Consider the following 18,224-nt stretch of genomic DNA (forward strand, 5'->3'; position numbering starts at 1 on the left):
GTTACTGCCGCTGGTCTTCCTGCAGAAGATGCCGGCGTTTCCTTATTTCCACCTCGATCTGTAGCCGTGTTTTTTGCAGGATTTTCTGTCGAGGGACGTAGTTACCTTAGCAAGTAGAAGCTGATGTTGGAATTTTGTTTTGCCGATTTTTGGCCGGCTTCTTACAGTCGGTTACGCTTTCCGGGCGCCCCGGGTAAGTAAGTTTGAATAAAAGCAACTGAATGTTTCCAGTGTAATGTGTATTCACAGCTCATATAACGGCGCGTCACTGTATGCGGAAGCTGAAGTCGATAAGGTTATCTGAGTCAATCCTCACAAAATAACCCATGTAAAAAGTAAGGTGTAGAAGATTGCTAGTTGGCGGTTAGTGCAGATAATAGCAGCGTTACGAAAAAGGTGAAGGATCGCTGTGGTTTTGTGGTTTGTTTTACGTTGGTTTGGATTTTTATGGAATGTATTTCATGTAAAGTTTTTGCAGGGTAGATGTCCATAAAACGTCTTTTGTCGGAGTGGTGAGAGTTCGCTGTCTCTAATATTTATTGTGAAATTAGATCACGTGGAAAATTCCCACTAGGTTTTGTTAGAACTGATGAGTAAAGTATTTCTGGTGCTTGGCTCTTAAAGGCATTATTGATGGTAAGACTGGTGGGATAGGGTATGATCAGGGTGTGTTGAAACGGGTGTGAGCTGCCACCCTGGATGAGCAGTGAAATTGAAATCCTTTCTGCTAGTTATCCAGATGAGCTTGAATTTTTTTATTCTTTGTATTTTTATTGTTTGTTTGTTTTAATCGCTGACAGTGGTCAAGTCATGAGTAGCAGATAAGAAATGTTTTTATGTTTTGTATTTTAATTGGCTTTTAATTTACTGTTCTATGAAAGGGGTGATTCTGACTGAATATCAGGTGTTAACACACATTTGTTTGTAACTGAACTGTAAATACGATGTTATTTTTGTGCTCCTTTTGGAAGAGAAATGCTGTTTCACTGCTTTAAAAAAGTGGAAATAAATCTCGGGTACCCTTTTAGTTTGAAATCACCTGGTCTTATCTCCTCTGTTTGCCAAATCAGATTTTTGCTTGGACCCTTCCTTGAATAGATCTAATGCTCATGGTCAGTAGAGGAAAAATGGCCTCCCCAGGTTATTTTCCTGCTGTTTCAGGTGAGTTAAATTTGTTCATGGAAGGATCCAACACACCCCAGAGTCAACAAAAGATGGGTTGCAGGAGAGCCCGGTTGGGAGTGCCTGTAATGAAAAGGACTCATTTGGACCTTCCCCCCTCAACAGTGATGAACTGTAAGAAATGTGTCCTCTACCATTTTTCTGTTTCTTTTTTTCCTTTTTTTTTTTTTCTTCCTTGATGCTTATCTTGGTCTGTCTGAAATAATTTAGCTCATCAGGTTGAACACCAATGATGACAATTCAGTGAGCGGAATCACCTTGTGGAGGTCAGTTAAGCAGTATACCTTATGCAAGTGAGAGATGGGAATGGTGTGTTCAGATTGCCCTTTTTGCATCCCCAGGCAAAATCTGGAAATCTATTTTTAAATAAATTGGATAGATGTATCTACAGAAGGGAGTGAGGGGAAACTCATACTGCTGCTGTCTTTTGCGTACTCTTTTAAGGTTCCAATCATGAATCTGGCCCACCTAACCTGGAAGGGAATTGCCAGAGAGTATGTGTCAGACTTACTTATTCCATTACGTTTTCTTTATTTTCTCATTTATTTCTGAACGAGCTGATACGTTGATCTTTTAGCACCTCTGAATGCTACTGCAGTAGTAGCATTAGATGTAGTTTACTCAAGTATGCTGTTGCCTCACCAAAAGGGAAACAAAGCAATATGTTCAATATGTGTCATCTGAGATGAGTGATATGTTTAATATTTTAATCCTAGTGCACCTCTTTTTCAGTAGTCTCCAGTAAAAAAATCTTGTGCTCTGAACTTGCCTAGTCTTCCATGGGGAAGCAGAATGCAAGCCAGGAAATTGCAGCCCATGTTTAGCAGTTGTGCAGCCATGAATCTGACTGTCATATATCTCATCAGTGACAGCAGGAAATTTGCTGTGGATATATAAGTATCTACAAACATAAAGGGCTATTCCCAAGAGAATTATGGTGCAGCCTTGTGTTACATTTAAATGCCCTCTAACCATAAGCTGCCAGGGAAAGGCTTGATCCACGTCTGTCTGCACTGCTTCCTTTGCATCAGCCACAGCAATTGTGCAGTTCAGGAACTGCTTCTCCATTCCTCTACTGCAGAAAATGTGGAGAAATGCCAGCAGGAAAGCTAGCATACACGATGACTTCAGATTTAGTAGTATACAGTAGAAAAACAATTATAATACTAACTTTTTTCTGGTGTGGATTGTGTCTTTTTTTTAATATTAATCTCTAAAACTTCTTTTGTGCTGCAGCTTGAGATTTTAAGATAGACAAATTGCCAAACTCTGGAGGACTCTGCTGCCTTATCCCACTTCCATCTGGTACAAGAGTCCTTACCTGCTGCTTTATAGTGTTGTACAATGTGTCTTCCACGCCACTGTCAACTAGCTGAATCCTTGGAGCTTGCTCTGCTTTCCTTTTCCTGAACACAGAAAATAGAATCAATCGTAGTAACATAAAGTGGAAAGAGCAAAGAATTCCAGAGTTTAGGAGGAGAAATACGAGATTCCAAAATAAATAACTCTTCTATTATTTTTGTCTTTGGATACTTAGGCTTAGTTCGCTCTTACTTTTAAAGTGCTTAGAATATATAGTTCTGCTGTTTCAAAGCTGGGGAATCCTTCTTCTACCAGAATCACCATATATCCCCTTTGGTTTCAGGCAAAGTGAAACAAAGTCGGAAACAGTGACAAGTTTTTAAAAGTTACGTGACCAAGTATGGTCATTTACTGCTTCTAGCATGAATTTTCTTAAATTTTTGCCCCTTTTCATAGAATCATAGAGTGGTTTACGTTGGAAGGGACCTTAAAGATCATCTAGTTCCAAACCCAGTGCCATGGGCAGGGACACCTCCCACTAGACCAGGTTGCTTAAAGCCCCATCCAGCCTGGCCTTGAACACTTCCAGGGATGGGGCATCTACAACTTCTCTAGGCAAGGTGAATTAGTTGTAACGGGTTTTTTCAGAGCAGCTCAGATTTAATAATGTAGCAAATAAGTACTACTTTCTTCTTCAGTGCGGCAACCTCGCCTTTGTTCTTGTTGTTAACTTGCCCTGTTGCGTTTTTTCTACTTTTGGGTGAACCACAAAATTCACCCTCCTAACACAGCAATGACAACAAAAATAGTGGGGCAGGAGAGGAGATTACTTAAGGTGCAAATTCTTCAGGATTTTGAGGAGAGAGGTCCCTCTTCTTTGCTTATGGCACTCAGACTATCTCCCAGTCTCCTTCTTTTCAAATTTTATACAGGCTTTTTTGTTAAGCTTTCATTTATAGGTCAGCTTTCCTGTAAAGCTTGTGTGACATGAGGAGCCAACTTGGACCTTTTTCAGAGACCTAAATGCATCCTGTGACGTATTTTAATTCTTTTATTGGCTTTGCTTGATCCTTCCGACTGAAATTGTGGAAATAAATCAAGGCGATGTTAATTTTTGCTTTGTAGCAGATTTGTAACCTTAAAGGAAATGTTCGAGTTTGTAAATACTAGTCCTACTGTAGTTTACATATTCAGAGGTTTTTATAGTTGTTTTTAACTTTTTTTGTTTGTTTGTTTACAGATGGTGAACTGAATGTTCTGGATGACATTTTGACTGATGCTCCTGACCAAGATGATGAGTTATATAACCCCGACAGTGAGCAAGATAAAAGTGAGAAAAAGGGTATGTGACTTTGGTAGTGTATGCCCTGCTCAAACGTAAATGGTAAAAACTGTCTTTAAGACTGTTTAAGTCTTTGAAGCAGCAGCTCTTACAACCTGACTCAAAGAGTGAAAGAGTTCCAGAAATCTTTATTTCATGGGCATCTGCTTTCTCACCTGACCTTCAAGGCAAACAGTTAACTAAGTTTCCTTTTGTCTCAAAAGCAGTTGCTGAGTCTGGGTTGTTGTGAATTCATTTGCTATTAGAAAATGACTGTCCTTTTTGGTTTAATGAAGTGAAATGGAAATGGAGCAAGGGGGTCACAAAGTCTGGGTCACAAAGTCTGGTTCCAGCTGAGTTCTTGATTTTGCTTTAGGCCAATCCCACAAGCATTTAATTTAACATTCCTGTATATAAAATTTAGAGTACACCTACCAAAGCCTGAAGGATTGCTCTTTTAAAGTAAAATACATGTTTTAGAACATGAGTTGTTCCTAACAAGCAGTTTTGAGTGTTGTTGCAAAGCCTACAACTGAAAGATGCTACCTATGACTGCAAGAGGCAAATTATTCAGAGTAGAGAAAGTAGGTGCCTCTGCACAGTTTTTGGTTTGATATAAAAAATAACATTGAACTTGATATCTCCTTCTATTTAAGGATCAAAAAGAAAAATGGACAGGATGGAAAATGCTGAAAGCAAGAGACAAAAACTTTCTGTGCATTCATCGAGGCAGATGTTGCCAAAGCCTCCTAGTTCATCAGTTAGCAATAACAAGAGAATAGTGAGTACAAAAGGAAAACCAGTATCAGAATACAAGAATGAGGAGTATCAGAGGTCTGATAGAAACAAGCGCCCGGATGGTGATCGAAAGACGCGCATGTCGAGCAGTTCCAGGGAACCTTATAAAGGACAACCAGAAAAAACTTGCGTGAGGAAGAGGGATATTGATAGAAGGGCGAAGTCTTCTACACCAGATGGTTCAGAGGTATTAAATATTCTTGCTGCTTTATAAATCAATTATATGAGCCCTTTATAAGGCATGTTCTCTTAGGACTGTGTGCGTGTCCTGACAATGTTATGTGACTGCTGATTCACTTTTTCTTTAAACATCAGAGAATCAGGCATGAAGTGGATAGACGACCAAGCAGATCCAGCCATTCTTCTAAAGAAGAGGTGAACTCTGAGGAATATTGTTCAGATCACGAGACTGGCAGTACTGGTTCCTCTGAACAAGGCAATACCGAGAATGAGGAGGAAGGAATGGAAGAAGAGGAAGATGATGAAGGGGAGGAGGACGAAGAGGTGGAAGAAGATGGGGAGGAGGATGAAGAGGAGTATGAACAGGATGAGAGAGATCAGAAGGAAGGAAACGACTATGACACACGAAGTGAAGCCAGCGATTCTGACTCCGAATCTGCCTCTTTCACAGATGGGTCAGTCAGATCTGGGACTGGTTCAGATGCATCAGGTAGGTAACATCTAGCATGCTAATCTGAAATACTTTGCCATTGAAAGTTTGGATGCTTTTAAAAGTAACCACTTCCTGACTACGTCAAAAGTAAGCCTCAGTAGCACAAGTCAGTAAGATGTTAACTGAAATACCATAGGCAAGGAAAAAACGTACTGGAAAGTGGTATTTCCTTACACCAAAACTTGTGGATATCAGGATTACGATGCTGAGGATTCGTAGCGTTCTTGATTGCTTTGGCCTTGCTGTTCAATGCTTTGAAACATTAGAATTAGTATTTTCTAATGGCTTAGTTTCTCATACGATTCATTTTAAGTTGGCATTGAACTGTTCTGTATTCATCTAGATGAGACTGGTATAGTAAAAGAAAGCATCGTCTCTCTCCCCAGGGAAGGATAGTTGAATCTTAAATGGTGGCTGCCTTCAGCATAGGAAATCTAAACCTAAGCTGACATTATTAGCTATCAGGGCAAACTTAGAAAGAGGGAAATGTTTTAAAGCAGAAACCAGAAACAAATACTTTGCAATTGTCTATTATAACTGGTCCTTACTTACAGATGTGAAGTGTTAATGACATAACTACTTTTGGGCTTGGCTGCTTGGTTGGTTTTTGTCGGGTTTTTTTTGTTGTGGGTTTGGTTGGGTTTTTGTTTGTTTGTTTGTTTGTTTGTTTTAAGAAGGCAGCTTGCAATCCTGTTAAGATTCCTCTTGTGTGTCTTCCTTGTCTGAAGTCTCCGTAGGTGGTCATCCTGCTTAATGTAATACCTTTTTTGCCTTAGCTCTGCTGTTTGGAATTAGAGAACAGAAAAGTGTAACCTAATGACACGTGAAGCTGTAGTAACTGTTCTAAAAAGCTCAGTAGTATAACACAATGTTTTTAAGAGTGGAAATATTTGCCTGTGTGCCACAGTGTTTTGTTTTCATACCTCTTGCCATTTTGTTGAGCTGTGAACAAATGAGCCCTTAGCACTATCACAACACAGTTTGTGCTCTGTGTTGCAAATTTGTCTGCAGGCTGGAGAGAATAGCTAAACCACCCTTACTAAAACACCTAGGAGATAAATTTTGTCTCTAAACTTTGCACAGAATTACTGAATTTGTGGTGTTTGTCTTCCCTTTGTGAATAAAAAGCTTGAATAATTAGCATTTGCTTATTTTGTGGCAGCAACCACAATTTTCACGTGCAAGCCAAATGCTAACTATGCTATTACAGATGTTATTTTTCTGTTTCAGTACTTTTTATCTCAATGTTGCCTGCCACTTGGTGTTTAAAATATTGCTTTTATTTTTGTGGGTTTTTTTTTAGATGAGAAAAAGAAGGAGAGGAAGAGAGCTAGAGGTATCTCTCCGATTGTTTTTGACAGAAGTGGAAGTTCTGCATCAGAATCATATGCAGGTATTCTTGGCTTTTACTGCTTGTCATCCTGACTTGCATCAAATCTTAATATGTAATCTAAAATAAATGTAACTGGCTGTAGAGATTTATGGGGAATGTAGCTTTGTATAATTTGTTATTGACTTCTGGCATGTTGTGTGTGGATACCTTTGGGGGGAAGTAGGCTTTCTTGTTACTTTAATGCTATTCTGTTGCTTAAGTGGAATTTTCACTTTTTTTTTTTTAAACTTGGAAGATGATGATTCAGTGACTAGTTTTCTGAGTAGGAAATTGTTCAAATACTATTTAAAAAAAACCAAACCCAAACCAAACAACCAAAAAACAAAACCAAAAAAAACTGAAACAAAACACTCGTGCACATTGAATAGTATTTTTTTGTGTGTGTGGGTGCGCGCCAGAAAGCATAATTTGTCATGAATGAAAATTGTATGTGACAACACTGTAGAAATTGTATATTATCTCTATTAAGGCTCAATCTGAACAAATGTACTTTGGCTAAACACAGGTTCAGAAAAGAAGCATGAGAAATTATCATCTTCCGTTCGTGCTGTCCAAAAAGGTATCATTTAAATTTGAATTTTTAATGCATGCCCCATAGCAAGCCATTGTCTCTGTTCATTAAATTACCTGTAAGTAGTAATGTTCCGATATAAATCAGTCTGAACGCATATTTGTTCTGAGCATAACAACTGAATCTTGAGCTACTTTTGCATGTGTTGAGAGCGATATGCAAAAAGTTCAGCTGCTTTGCTTCTTGCAGAGGCAGCAAAGCAAAAAATAAAGTGCTTACATCTGAAAAGAGGAACGTTTCAGCATTCGCTGTTGGACGTCTCATGCTGATAGGAATGTTACCCAATATTTATGCAAAAATTCTTAAGCAAGGAAATAAGTCCTGTATATCGGAACATCACTGAATCATGCTGATTTTATTTTATTTTTTCTTTACCTGAATATCTCAGTTTTAGTTTTGATTTGGTTTCCCCTGGCATTTTGTACTCTACAGCTTAGACTTCAAGTTTCAAGTTGGGTGGTTGTGATAATACATAGGTAGGAACTGGGTGGGATACAGTGTATTTTGAAGGAAACGAACAACTATCTACACTCAAAGCAACGTTTTTTGACAACTGTAAATATTTACAGTTCAGCTTATTTGACACTTTGTTTTTTCAGACCAAACAAGTAAACTTAAATACATTCTCCAAGATGCAAGATTCTTTCTCATCAAGAGTAATAACCATGAAAACGTATCACTTGCTAAAGCAAAGGTATGTTGAATTTTCTTCAAACTTACCACTTGTTCTGTTTTCAAACACACTCACCTTACTATAGAAAAGCATATAAATGCATTCTTTTCTCCATCACTTGGATCTTGGTGGAGGCAAGGATGAAAGCTATTGCTCCTTGATTCTTCAAGGGTATCTATTCTGCTTTTGCTGTAATCTAGAAAAGTTTGTCGAACATAAGTCATTTATCTTGATAAGAGTAGGGTTAAAAAGGGGCCTCAAGGTCTGTTTGATAAGGTCCTAAGACAACCTCCATTGGGAATGCTGTGATGATATTTTCTCCCTTTCATCAGTACCTCTGTTCATATTGCAGTACTGTGAGGATGTTCAGAAGGTTGTTTTGGCTTTCATCTAATCCTACAAAAGTAATTTTTTTCACTTGATTCAGGAATCTGAAACCTTATATGCCTGGCAGTGCTGGTGTAAGGGAGTTCTTTGGGAGGGATTCCAGTACACTGGACTTCAGCTGCTGAGAAATGACACGAGGCCACTGCTGGTTTTATATTTGCCTCTGGTGCTTTTGTATTTGCATCTGTTACTTGGAACAGTTTGTAGAGAAAATAGCTGATTTGCTGCTACACAATATGCACAGAGTAGGTGATTCTATTAATGAAGATTTTCCCAAATAGAATAGCATTAAAATGATAGAATGAATCTTAAAATTCCTGGACAGATTTGGCTCCCCCCACCAGCTTTGGGTCTGATTTGTACAGTGAACACCATTCTGACTGGTGTTTGCTTTAGCTCTTTAGAGGAGTACATTCTTTCTGTCCCTCGTCCGCACTTGGGACTGCAACAGTGTTGTTGTTCCTAAAGTTCTTGGGAGTGGATGCTTTGTCTTGGTGTATAGGCATCAGTGCTTTGCCACTGCACTTTCATGAAATTGGCTTTTGTGGTGCCAATGCAATAAGTTGTTCTAGTTCACAGCAGGGCTTTACAAGCAGCCTAAAGCAATATACATCTGACTAGCTAGTACAAAACCCAAATAGTTCTCTGGTGACTCTAATGAATTCACAGAGTCGGGCAAGCACTAATCTGAGCACAAAGTAGGGCATAAGAATATATCCTCAATAAAAAAGGAGGGTGAAGAACATTTTATTTGGTAGATCCTAGATCATATTCTGAGGCTGAAGTTTGAACGCATTAAACCAGTATAAGCTTCTGCTCCAAGTTTGCCCAGAGAATGGATTTGGGAGCTGATCTTGCTGAAAAGTAATACACCAATCTGGTATTCTATAGCTCAGCTCACTTGGTACCTTTAAACAGGGTAGGTTTTATTGTGCGTGGCCACAGAATGGCTGGAAATAGAAAAGGTAGGAATTAGTAGATGGGGATGTGGGAGGCTGAACAAACTATTTTGAGTTGTCTTGCCGCTATAAAATGTTGGTCTGGTATCTTTCATGTTTCTTTCACTAAAAGAGTTTAAAGTCTGCAAGCTGTTCTCAACAAATCTGTTATACTAAGAAGGTTACTGAAGTCTACCTGCCCACCTTTCAGTATATATATGCTGCTGGGTTTTCATAATTTGTGTCCATTGTGTAAACATGAACTCCCAAAGTGACTTAAAATACGCATTAAAAATACTAAAGGCAAAGGTTTTCATATGTCTGTCCGTCATTATAATTAAAAATGAGACCTTATAGATGGTCTAAATACATCTGCAGTATTCAAAAAAAAGATTGAAAAGACAATTTTTTAAAAGTTTTATCATTGGACAAGCTAAAAATATTTTCTGAAGGAACTGAATTTAGCAATACCTTTCTCTTTCTATTCTATCCCAGAACACTAGTTTGGTCTTGTTTTCCTCATCTGCACTGTATACTTCTGTTAGCTAAGCCACTTGAGATGAACTCTTATATTTTGGTGGTGGGGTGGGGGTTGTTTTGTTTTAGGGAGTATGGTCAACACTTCCAGTGAATGAAAAGAAGCTTAATGCTGCATTTAGATCAGCGAGGAGCGTTATTTTGATATTTTCTGTAAGAGAGAGCGGCAAATTCCAAGGTAAGGGAAAGTGAGCTATTATCAAGGTAAGTGAAAGTGAGTTTTATATGCAACAGCTTTTCTGTTATGTCTTTGTTACAATTCATGTGAAATCCTTTAGGATTTGCAAGACTGTCTTCAGAGTCCCATCATGGAGGATCACCTATACACTGGGTGCTGCCTGCAGGAATGAATGCAAAAATGTTAGGAGGTGTCTTTAAAATTGACTGGATTTGCAGGTAAATGATTGTTCATTTATGTTATTGCTTAGTAACAAGGCGTTATAATACCATTTCTGTATATTACTCCCTCAAATGCTGACAACATCCTTTTGAAAACTCAATTCAACCAGACATCTGTCCTTCAATCTCCCCAAGTACATACCTCCATGTTAGTGAGCTGGGGAGTCAGGTCTGTACCTGACACGTGCTACGGAATTATTTAGAATTCTTTTTTTTTTTATGTAGACAATTAATTTAGAGATTTTAGCACTTAATTGTGTTCCTTCACTGATCTGTTGCATTGAAACCAGAAAACTATATTCTGAAGTCTTTGAGTTAAAACAACTGTTCACTTGAATAGACAGCTGTGAATAAAAGGAAAAAAAATCCTGTAAGGATAGTTCTGTCTTCACCTGACATCTTGGAATCTGACTGAACAAAGAAAATGCCACTGCGCTAAAATAACATATGAAATAGTACAGATATTTTGCATAATGTATAGGTTGTGAGCATTATGTTCATTAACCTAACTGAGTATGTCACAGAAAAGGTTTTAAACTTCACTTAAGAAAAAGAGCTACATCAGTCCTGTGAGATACGTTGCATGGTTGTACAAGCACTTTGGGCTACCAGAAAGACTAAATACAGGGAAGGTGAGGCTTCAAATTAGAGAAAAATCTGCATTGGGGGGGTCCTCTGGAAATTACTGATTCCCACCTCCCGCTCAAAGCAGTTGTAGCTTCATAGTTAGGTCAGAAGCTCAGAAATTTATTTTGGTAGGAAATGGCCCCGAGTTGTGCCAGGGGAGGTTTGGGATGGATATTAGGAAAAATTTCTTCATGGAAAGTGTTATCAAATATTGGAACAGGCTGCCCAAGGAAGTGGTTGAATCACCATCCCTGGAGGTATTTAAAATATGGGTAGATGTGATGCTTAGGGACATGGTTTAGTGGTGGTTTTGGCAATGGTTGGACTCGATTATCTTCAAGGTCCCTTCCAACCTAGACGATTCTGTGAACTACCACTGGTCAGTGTATGCAGATGGTAACATAATAAGCAAGCACAATCTTGATACTGTACAAAGACCAAAAAAAATTTCTTTACTAAGATAGGCAGTCATAGCATGGACTATATTAGTTAATACTGGAGTAAGTCAAAGTGAAGTCTTCAGTTACTAATACTTAATACGTACTAATACGTTCATTCAGAGACCTGGCAGTGCAAAGGGTAACAGGTATATTTTGTATGTAATGTCCTGCTGTATGCATTTTTAAATTTCTTTTCTGAGAAATGGAGGCAAAACTAAATGATGCCACTTGCATATTTAGGCGTGAATTGCCGTTCACTAAGTCTGCTCACCTGACCAATCCTTGGAATGAACATAAGCCAGTAAAGATTGGACGTGATGGACAGGTTTGTTAATATTTTTTTTTTTCTATAACCCACATGTAGTGCTTGCTTTCAGCTTTGTATGTACAGAAGTTTTGTAATCTTTTTTAGATGAGTTGTTACTTGCAGTAGTGTACTGTGACAAAGGCACTCAGCTTGTTTCTAATGTTGTTGTGGAAGAAGGAAACAGAAAACAATACATTGCCAGTTCTGTTGTCATCCTTGTGATAAACAGTGTTTGATGCTTCAAAACTATGTGATATTTGGATTTGAAATGTAACATGCCTTGCACTGTATGATGTGCAAACCTATATAGCATCGGTTTTTAAATACAAGTTATGGTGTTTCTAGCTGTGTTCTGCATTGCATGTTTTTTATGTACCATATTGCTTAGGGCATAGACTCTACCATTATAAAGTATATGCGAAGTAAATTTTAAGTGGGGTGGCTCTTTGTCTTGACAGATGTACCAGAGTGCAGGTACATTACTGCTGTCATCAAGTAACCCAGCCTTGACTAAAATAATGGGTTCTGCTTTCTTAAGGCAAGATGGGAGTTGCATAATCCCCATATTGTATGGAAATTGTAGACTGTGCATTATTTTGCCCATAGATATGTTCACTTTGTTGGGTAGCACAAGTAAAAGAATATTTTTGGTCTTGGTTTTTAATTTAGTGTGAACTTAAAAAAAAAAGAAAACCACAACATCAGTTAACTTTCTTTCTGTTGAATGGTCAAGGAAATAAATTTTTTAACATTTTGTTCACTTCACTATAAAGTTGCAATCCAGATGTTAGTTTCATCTTTTTTCATAAAATTGCTGTACTCTTGGGTACTGGGCAAGCATTGACTGGTGCTTGCTCTCCCTGCTTTTCAACTTGGGTTATTTCCTGAAGTGCTCGTTGTTTATCCTTTTACATTTTGTGTAACCCTGAAGGGATCGAGGACGTGTACACTGAACTTCTTGCATTTACGACATCCTTTGGGAAGGCATTCCACAGGCCTGCTAGTCACCAGGTTGAAGTGCTTTTCTGGATTGTTTTGCACCTGGCTCCTGCTAGCTTCGTTTGATGGCCCTGAGTTCTTGTACTGGAAGAGGGAGTCAGCAAGTTGATCTCTGTCCCTCTGTCCTCCAAACAACCCATGGTGTTGGTCACTCCTGTTGTATCCATCTTGCCCCTCATGCCCCACATATTCCTGTTTTATTCTAGGCTAGAGAGACCTGACCTGCTCAGTCATTACATGTAGGAATTGTTGCACTCATTCAGTTATCCCTGGTGCCCTGCTTTGAAGCTTTTCCATTTCTAGTGTCCCCCTATTTTTTGAGACAAAAGAGGTCAGAACTATACCCGGTGTTGAAGGTGTGGGTGGAACATGGACTTTCAGTGTGGTATACTGACTTTCTCATTCTATGTTCCTTTCCTAATAATCCTGAACACACGATTTGCTTGTTTTGGCTGCTGTCAAGCATTGAGCTGGTATTTTCATGGACCTGTCTATCATACACTGAAGAACTCACTTTTGAGTGGTAATAGTCAACTCCATCAGGCCATGGCTTTATATGTGAAGTTGGGATGGATTTTTTCCTACGTGTGTCACTTTTCTGTCTGTAATAGGTGATCGTTTTCTTTGTGATGCAATCCTCTGATTTTGTAGCAAAACAGTGATGTGGTTGCCCCACATGAAGATATGGTTGCTCCAAGTGTTGGACTATTTTATGAAAAGTCTAAGTAGTGCCTAAAGAGTGAAAGGTAATGTAAGTGAATTTTGCTCTGTCTAGTGGTACTGAAATCTCTTCAAAGTGTCTTTTTTTTTTTTTTAATATGTGTTGTCACTGTATTTGGGGAGAGTTTCATTTCTTCAGTTTATAAACCACTACTGAACTTCTAACTAATTCTAGGAAATAGAGCCGGAATGTGGAACCCAACTTTGTCTTCTCTTCCCTCCTGATGAAAGTATTGACTTATATCAAGTCATTCATAAAATGAGGCACAAGAGAAGAATGCACTCACAACCCCGATCAAGAGGACGCCCATCCCGTCGAGACCCCGTTCGGGACGTGGGAAGGTTAGAAACGTTCTTTGGACTGATAATAGGCACATGTATCAGAATAACGTGATGGAGGAATATGATTCGTCAAAGCTTTCCCTGCGATAAAGAAGAGAGAAAATCCTCAAATCAAGCTGCATGGACAAGTTTGTGGCTTCATTGAGGATTTCACATGGTTCCCCGGTCTGTCGTTTTTCAAGAGGAAAATGGGGATCTTTGCTTTTGCAGAAAAAAAAAAAAAAGCTCTTAAAGTGCTCTCTAGTTTAGACTAGATCATTGATTGAGATAATGCAACGTGTAATGCTAGCTGTAGGTGAGCTTGGCTTGATTATGAGCAGGCTAGATGGAGAGAAGGAAATATTTATATGCCAAAAATGTGTTAATATCTTGTAAAAGCCTTTTCTTTCAGGTGTGTCTCTGGATAAGCCTTATCAAATATGGGACTTTTATAAGGATCACTTAGAATTTTTCAGAAGATGCCACCTCATTTTGAGGATAAAATATTTTAAGTTATTTTGATATTCAAGAGGAGCATTATTGGGACTGTTTCAAATTGTGTCACCGTGATGTGTTAACCCCATTGCCAAATATTCTCTAACATGTAACCACTGAATTCACACATCTTGCTGAGCTTCTGAAAACAGTAGGTTCTTTCCAAAAGGGATCACGTGGCCCTTGGAGACCCGGCAACAAACCAAAAAGAATGGCTGTTGCTGTGTCTGTATATACAACCTTTCCAGATGCTGGCAGTACCTGTGGACTTAAAGTATTTTTAGAGGATCGACATGGTTATTGATCACTGCTATATGAACTTAACATCATTTTCCAGAAAAAAGGGGGTATAACTTGTTACAGAGTTGGAGAAGTCTTTGCAAAGAACTGATATTAGCCCTTCTGCCAAACACCTTTTCCCCGTGTAGCCACTTTGCATACAGACTGATGTATGGTTTGGGCTGAAACCTTTGGTTAAGTTTCCTCTTTGTGGAAACGTCCTGTGGTAGGTACAGATACCCAACAAGAGTCCCCATTTCCTTGAGCTTAAAAAAAGGACACTGTAACGAATAGGTAGGAGGAAACCTGGCAGCGCCCCCCTATTTTTGGCTTTAAAGGACTGAACACCAAGATGGCTTTTGAAGTTAAGCTAAGAGGTTTCCAGTGCAATAAAGTATATACGAGTGAAGGTTTTGCAATGGACTGCAAACTATACATATAACACCACCACACCTTCTCAAGCCTGCCAGGGCCTCCATTTATGTGTGTGGCTTACAGCTTAAAGTCAGTAGTTGGACTACTATATGAACTGTTTCTATCATATTTTAACCGGTCGTAAATGCACTCTCAAAACTACAAGAAAGCGGTATGTTTATTCTTTACACCAGCTTTTATTTTCCTTGATCTGATTTTGCTGTAGATGCAACTGCTTTGGTTTTTGGGCTTTTTGCTCATAGTAAAGAATCTGCTTTCATTTTAAAAAGCTTAGTAACTGGGTATGGTGGGCTTTAAAGACTAAGTCGGGAAGGGGGAGGAGAAATAACTATAAAAGCTACATGAGCTTGTTACTCAGCAAGCAAGTTGCACAGTAATTAAGCAATGTAAGAAAGTTAATTTTTTGTCATAAGGAATTATATTGCTGGGGGGGGAGAGGGGGGAGGGCTAGGAATGGATTTGTAGCTGCTTTCTGTTTGGAAATACTGTTGTGTTAAACATTAATGGGAGACTCCAATGCTATGTACCTTGATGGAGCAAAATTAGCAGCCAGTTTTCAGTTCTTTATTAAACATAACAGCAACTGGAATGTAACTATATTATAATCAAACTTCCTCCCTGAGAGTGAAGTTCTCAAAGATAACATCTCTTCCATAGAAGAGTTGTTTGCATAGAAAGGAGACCCAGTTATTTTAATTATTAGGAAGCTTAAGTGTTCCTAAACTTTCTGTAAAAGGCACCGATGCATTGCTGGTAAATTGCTTAGAATAGAAATAATATCTGGCCTACCCAGTTGGAAAAGCTACAGTGAAAGAAGCAATTTGACAAAGCATGCACAGTTTTATTTATAAATGTCATGGAAGTAGATCTCTTCTAGAATTCTTTACCCTATAGCTGGCAAATGCAGCAATGTCCATGCTGTCTGACTGTAATGATACATTTTGCTATCTATTTTCATTGTATTTAGTTCTGTAAATTATTTTGTTAACCAATAGGTTGTTTCAAAATGTAATTTGGGAAATGTAATGTTAAAGCCTAAGTCTGAGTTTGTTTTAGACAAATTTGTTACCCTTTGGTAAGAATGTACAGTTGGGTAGAGTTCCTTCCGTAACTATCAAAGCTTCTGTAGCCAGAAGATAACAGTGGAGGGTATTTAATCAGACTGTTCCTGATTTGAGTTCAAATTTAAAGCTGTAGAACATTTTGAAGGAGATGGAATGATTAAATTAAAATCCTGGGCAGCTCAAGCTATTCCTGTGAGGTATTCTGCTGTGACTAATGCTCCAAGCAACCTTGTTTAATCTCTGATATCTAATTTGTGTAGGCGTCGACCAGAAGATTATGATATTCATAACAGCAGAAAGAAACCAAGGATTGACTATCCCCCTGAGTTTCACCAAAGACCAGGTTAATATCTTACTATGAAGATTTGTGTGCAGCAATTCACAAGTGTTTTCTCTTTTAGTATATCCTCATTTAATTCAAAAGTAAAATATTGATATGGCTGAGATGTAAAAATGGGCCTTGTCCCAAGTGCTGCCTGCTGGTTTAACCCAACTCTCACAGAAATCAGTGACACTGTTTCACTCATTTGAGAGAGAGAGCTGAATTGATCCGGCTTGAGCACTTTTAAGAGCCTCAGAATTGTGTACATTGTTGTGAATGATCCTTTCCAGCGCTTTGTTAATACAGGTAGTTAAAATGCCTGAAGGGCACAAGAATTAGTTTGACCTACTTGTCAATGCACTAATCATCAAATTGAAATGTCTATCTGAAATTTCCAACGGGGAAAGTCAGCCAAGATTGCCTGGCTAGCAGCCTGTGTTTAGAGGTGACAATAGACATTCACTTATGTTTTCAGAGAGAATTTTTTTACAAGCTTGACATGAGGAAGGGAGGGGCAAGTTTTGCTGCATTTTACAAGAGGGTCTACTGATGAGTTTGAGAAAGGAATTTTATTGTTCCCCAGAAACAAATGTTTGCAGTGGTAACACAGCAACAAGACTGGTAATACTGCATTATTTTTTTTCTTCGGAAAGCAATTATTGAGAAATTACCACTTTTAATCTACCAAATCTTGCTTCATTGCTGTTAGAAATACATACTCCATTATTTCAGTAGTAGATTTTGAAGTCGTTCTTAAGAACCTGCCTTTGTCTGTCCAGCTTGACAGCAAAGCCTATGCTCTTTGATGCAAAAAGAGTGTTGTTGCTGCTCCTTGGCTTTCCAAGACCATTGTTTAGAATACAGAACAAAATTTTTGAAAATAATGAAGATCGAAAGCATTATTTTATTAGTATAAGCATGCCTGGTGCCTTGCACTATTTTAGTGAGCCCTTTAAAGTTTTATTTCCCTGGATTTACTGAAGCTGCAACAGTTCTTTGCCCTGTGGGGCTTTTTCAGATTTTTTTAAGTTGTTTTTAATTTTCGGTGTAACATGGTATCCAAAACCTATTAGGAAATCAGCCTTGAGAGTTGTCCAGATGAACGCATTCTACTGAATACAGGGTTAATAAGTAGTAACAGCTGTGTGCAGACTGCCAAGGGATAGTACCTTTCAGACTTGTGGGCATTCCCAATTTGTTTGACTAAAATTGAAGTCTTTATTTGCACTGATACCCCCTTGCATATTTGTTTGTTCTGTGTGCAAGTTGCTATGGGTATATCTGTATCTTTTTTTTTTTGTTACTACGTTACATTGTATTTCTGTACTGTCTACAAGAAGTTTTAAGTTTTTGATGGTTATTTTGAAAGCAAGGGTAATGGCAGGTAGACACAACTTCATAGCTGGCACGAGATAAAAGGGCAATTTCTGATAAGTGTATTTTTTAAGACTGTTATGCGATGGTAAATTGAATTAATGCTGCTTGATGTTCGAACAGGGTATATAAAGGATCCCAGATATCCCGAAGTAGACAGGTAAGGTGTGTTCATGTTATTCATTTTATGCCCTGGTAACTTGTCTGTATGGATAAATTGGATTTAGTTCTGCAAATTTTTATTCCCAACAGACGATTTTCAGGAGTTCGACGAGATGTATTTTTAAATGGGGTAAGTTGGTGCATGCAGACTTTTGGGGAACTTTAATTTCAGTTTTCAGCGCTTTGAAAGAACACTCGTCACAAATGTTAATGTTACTGTCTTTCATTTTAGTCCTACAATGATTATGTGAGAGAATTCCACAACATGGGACCACCACCACCATGGCAAGGAATGGTTTGTGTCTTGTTGAATTCAATTTTTCTGTGTAGAATATGGCTTATTTTGTTCCCTTCTAGAGGACTCTAGCATATTCGATGTGTGCTCAACTCTTCCCTTTTGCTAAAATATGTCTTTGAGATAACTGTAAAATTTTTAGCTCAAAAAATTATTTGTATCAAGTATTTTGTAATTTGCTTATCTCTCAGCAATAGTCCAGCATTCTAG

The 18,224-nt window shown here is 38.4% G+C and overlaps 1 protein-coding gene across 3 annotated transcripts in view; it reads left to right on the top strand.

The window, feature by feature from the left end:
* The window catches only part of YTHDC1 (YTH domain containing 1), a 21,726-nt gene that overhangs the window by 342 nt on the left and 3,160 nt on the right, over window positions 1–18,224 (top strand). The window contains exons 2-16 of one of the 3 annotated variants that reach the window (XM_009881130.1): window positions 1,162–1,296; window positions 3,725–3,826; window positions 4,462–4,790; window positions 4,919–5,273; window positions 6,580–6,669; window positions 7,175–7,228; window positions 7,840–7,934; window positions 9,845–9,953; window positions 10,054–10,171; window positions 11,482–11,566; window positions 13,443–13,609; window positions 16,122–16,204; window positions 17,681–17,717; window positions 17,810–17,849; window positions 17,952–18,014. In XM_009881130.1, coding sequence (XP_009879432.1) covers window positions 1,162–1,296; window positions 3,725–3,826; window positions 4,462–4,790; window positions 4,919–5,273; window positions 6,580–6,669; window positions 7,175–7,228; window positions 7,840–7,934; window positions 9,845–9,953; window positions 10,054–10,171; window positions 11,482–11,566; window positions 13,443–13,609; window positions 16,122–16,204; window positions 17,681–17,717; window positions 17,810–17,849; window positions 17,952–18,014 — 1,862 coding nt within the window. The remainder of the gene's footprint in view (window positions 1–1,161; window positions 1,297–3,724; window positions 3,827–4,461; window positions 4,791–4,918; window positions 5,274–6,579; window positions 6,670–7,174; window positions 7,229–7,839; window positions 7,935–9,844; window positions 9,954–10,053; window positions 10,172–11,481; window positions 11,567–13,442; window positions 13,610–16,121; window positions 16,205–17,680; window positions 17,718–17,809; window positions 17,850–17,951; window positions 18,015–18,224) is intronic. The other 2 variants (XM_009881131.1, XM_009881132.1) reach the window with 2 other exon arrangements.

This window comes from Charadrius vociferus, unplaced genomic scaffold (assembly GCF_000708025.1).
Source record: "Charadrius vociferus isolate BGI_N301 unplaced genomic scaffold, ASM70802v2 scaffold953, whole genome shotgun sequence".
NCBI classification, from domain to species: domain Eukaryota; kingdom Metazoa; phylum Chordata; class Aves; order Charadriiformes; family Charadriidae; genus Charadrius; species Charadrius vociferus.